At 36.5% G+C, this 3,691-nt stretch overlaps 1 protein-coding gene across 1 annotated transcript; it reads right to left on the bottom strand.

The window, feature by feature from the left end:
* LOC133317180 (B3 domain-containing transcription factor VRN1-like) lies at positions 1–3,418 on the bottom strand. Its single transcript, XM_061519015.1, has 4 exons — positions 2,952–3,418; positions 889–1,561; positions 598–797; positions 1–509 (listed from the first exon to the last, which is right to left on the bottom strand). The coding sequence occupies exons 1-4, from the start codon at positions 3,009–3,011 to the stop codon at positions 153–155; spliced, it is 1,290 nt and encodes a 429-aa protein (XP_061374999.1). The 5' UTR covers positions 3,012–3,418; the 3' UTR covers positions 1–152.
* Between the last annotated feature and the right edge of the window lie 273 nt (positions 3,419–3,691).

The following is a 3,691-nucleotide window of genomic DNA, read 5'->3' as shown; positions in this document are numbered from 1 at the left end:
AAACTATAATGACTGTGTTCCACTTAAGTCATCCTGAAATATTTATGGACATAAAGAGCATCTAAGTTCCACGAGAAGAAAGAAACTAGATAAATATCACACAGAAGCAAGGGCTACTTGATACATTTGAGCTATCAGGAATGAACCTGCTGCTAATTCCTAACCATTTTAGTTGAAGTTAGGTGATGGTGCAAGGGAGTGTTCAACAGTTTAGCATGGCTCACGTTTTGGTTCTGATGCAAAGGAGTGCTCAACAATCCCACATCCTCAGTGACACGAAATACAGTAACTTGAAGCACTACATCCTTCCCTCTAAGAAGCTCAAACACACATACATCACCTTCTCCTAAATTGTTCTCTAACGAAAATTCAAACCATCCCTGGCTTAACTTAGCTCTACCTCCTCTATAAAGACAGCGAACAGGCCATTGTCTCCCATCAGAGATTTGAAGTTTTATAAATCCTGAAACCCCATTCAAATGCTTTTCTGCAAAGCAAGATGGCAAATACTGAAAAGCAGAAAGATGAGTTTAGCATGCAACTTGAACTTGTTAAAGAAGAATAAAAATGTATATCACCTTGAATTAAAAGGCTCACCATTATGCACCCTCTATATAAATAGGAGGGCCGCAGGACAACCCGGCAGAAAGGATTAGATGGTTCAAATGCTTTTGCGGCATTGATGGCCCTTTCTCTTTCCTCTGCTGTCACAGTTCTTTTTCTTGCAGAAGCACTTTCATAAAATCTAAGGCGCATTTCTGCCTCCTCTTCATGTTCAGCAGAGGGTTCATGGCCATCTGTACTTCCACACATAGCATTGATCATAAAATTCAAATTTGAAGTAACCATATTTATAAAGAAAACTGAGTAATAAGAGCTTAGTAATACCTGATTTCCGCTTCTTTCTTACAGTTTTTTTAACCCTTTCCTCGATAGATGTGCGCAACTTCAATTCTTCAGTAGACCTTTTAAACTCAACTGCATTAAACTGAACACCTATATCTCTTGTCAACTGATTGTCTAATGAATTGGCACTTCTTGAAGAAAGGGCATTCCCATCCTCTCCCCAATTTATGCTATTAAGTTTTGATCCGTTAAAGAGATTATGCAATGCTGGAGGCGTATAACTCTTGGCAGGTGTTAATTTATCTACTGATCCAGGAAAAACTTTGTTTTGCAATGTACCAGGAGTAATGCGGGAAGGTGACAAATCCAAGATTTCAATGGAATCTTCATCTTCCATTTCTTCAAAAATTTTAAGACGATTTGCAAAGTAAGGCCCTTCATTACTGTTTCGTACTGCTGATTGATAGTTCACCTCAGAAGAAGCCAAATTAAAAATATGAACATTGAAAGATGATTTTCCTTCATATCTGAATACCAACAAGTATCCAACACCAATGGCATAGCGCTGAACAAATTCTTGCCAACCATCATGGAAACAAAATTTGTTGTCTGCCTTTTTTAATCCTACACGCCAGATACTACCATCAGGAACAGAGAGGGTAGCAACTGGAGAAAGCTCACCCCCATATTTCCTCATAAAGTTATCCGGAATCCTCTGCAATTCACAAATCAAGTTAGGTTCCAAATAATGGTAAATGCTTGCAATACAAGACTGCAGAAGGAGCTTTCCACCATGATGATAATGTTTTTAACTCTAAGAACCAAACTTTAATTGATGAAGATAATAGGCTGACCGTAGCCCTTCTTAAAATGCCCACTGCTCACCCACAAGAAACATAATGCAGCGATTATATTATAAGTAAACATGGTTTTAACATGTGTACAAAAACTGCAACTAGGATTTATCTTGCATTTATCCCTAACAAGATCCAAAACTAGACTAATTCTCAAAAGTCATTGGAGCACCATAACAACAAAAAATAAGACAAATACCTGTGGTATCCCAGTGTTTAATAGAGAGAGAGAACCCTCAACTCAAGGCAACTTTGGATAAACATCACAATGCTTCACTAATGAGTTATCAAATTGATGACCTCACATATGGAGATATACAAAAACATTTATTCACTTCAAAAGTGCAATATTCTATGCTTTTGAATTTGTTTTAACAAGTCCAGCTTAAGTATGCCAACTTCAGAATAATGGAACTTTCCAAATCCACTACAACACTTAACCTAATGTGAACAGTGAAGCTCAAATGCCAAATACAGAGATAGACTCAATAAAGATTACATCGGTTGATATTAATTATAACAATATAATTGCATTGAATAGATATGGGTTTACTTCAAGTACTTCCTCCATCAGAATCTTAATTTCTACAAAAAGAAGAAGAAGGAATCAGGCAATTTTATGGGAGGTTTTTCAACTAGGAACATGGAGAAAACTGAATAGTTTATATGAGTACACACACGCTGGTAAAAAAAAAAAAAGACATAAAATTAGCCAACCACACTTTATTGACTTTAAGTTCAGGACTAATTTGAGCTCAGTCAACCCAAGGAAGTATCTCTTCTGAAATCCTAAGACCTTGACCCCAATAGAAATTTTCTGATTTTTCTTCATATCCACTCAAAGCATGACTGTCATGAAATAAACATAACAAAACCCAGGAGTTCAGGATCAGAACTCAGGACTCCACCAAAGAGACATTCTTAGAAGTTAGAAGCAATTTTTTTTCCAATAAAAAATCTTTTGAGACGAACCATGATCACCCACACTTTCCCTCCCAACCTTAGCAGAATAAAGGAGTACAAAAACTTGATGAAAGAGTGACAAGGTTTAAGGGTGGTGGGGTGAAGAAAAAGAAAACCCATAAACATTCTCTACTTTTTTCTTTCACTCTTATTCAAATTTCTGATAAACCCAAGAATTTCAACTCAAAAAAAGTATAAAAAATTCAAGTGTAAAACCAAAAAAAAAAAAAAAAAAATTGCAAAGAAAAAGATATATTGAAAGAGAAAAGGGGGAGAAAATTAAGGTACCAGTTGCCTGGCTTGGAGAGTAGAGGGAAGAACAAGCTTGTGGAAGGAATGATGCGGCATTTTCTGAATGTGTCAGGAGACAGTTAAACCAAACCTTAAATCATTTGATATCCCTTTGATTCAAAGATGAAAACTTTGGGCACTAGCTACTTGAATTTCTTCACCTTTCAGATCTACTTCACCATCACAACCTCACTCCCTATTCTCCAGTCCCCACCCTATACAACCTTCTCTGCTTTTTGAGTCAAACAATGGTTTTTAAAACCTTAATTAAAAAAAAAAAAAAAAAACCTCAACTTGTCCGAAATCTTATTAAAAAGTTAACGAGTTAATGACTCGGTGAGTCACTTCAAACTCAAAGGCTTTCCCAGTTTGGATTTTCCCAGCAACTTTCTCTTTGCAATTCTAAAACCCATTTGTTTTGTTAGCCTTTGGAGTTTGGAAATGGAAACAGAGCGAGTTATTTGCTTTTTGGTCCCTGTACTTTTCATTATTTCTGGTTTTGTGCGTTACTAATAGCAGAAACAATTAAAAGCTAACGGACACCTCCATTTATAGCAGCCTTCCCTATAAATGAAAAAACGACAATGCGTTGCCCGACCCAGGTGAGGTAATGTCATGAATGGAAAGCGCATGATTTTTTTAACCACATTGAATATCTTACGTGGGATTCCTTCATCAATGCTAAGCCCAAGTTCATTGAGAGATTTCATATTACTTGTGTTGTTTTCATTGCCAAG

This window comes from Gastrolobium bilobum, unplaced genomic scaffold, assembly GCF_033153095.1.
Source record: "Gastrolobium bilobum isolate Gb01-03AN ecotype WA unplaced genomic scaffold, APGP_CSIRO_Gbil_v1 utg66984, whole genome shotgun sequence".
Lineage (NCBI taxonomy): Eukaryota > Viridiplantae > Streptophyta > Magnoliopsida > Fabales > Fabaceae > Gastrolobium > Gastrolobium bilobum.
The sequence above is the reverse complement of the archived record's forward strand: the minus strand, read 5'-3'. Positions and strand labels throughout refer to the sequence as shown.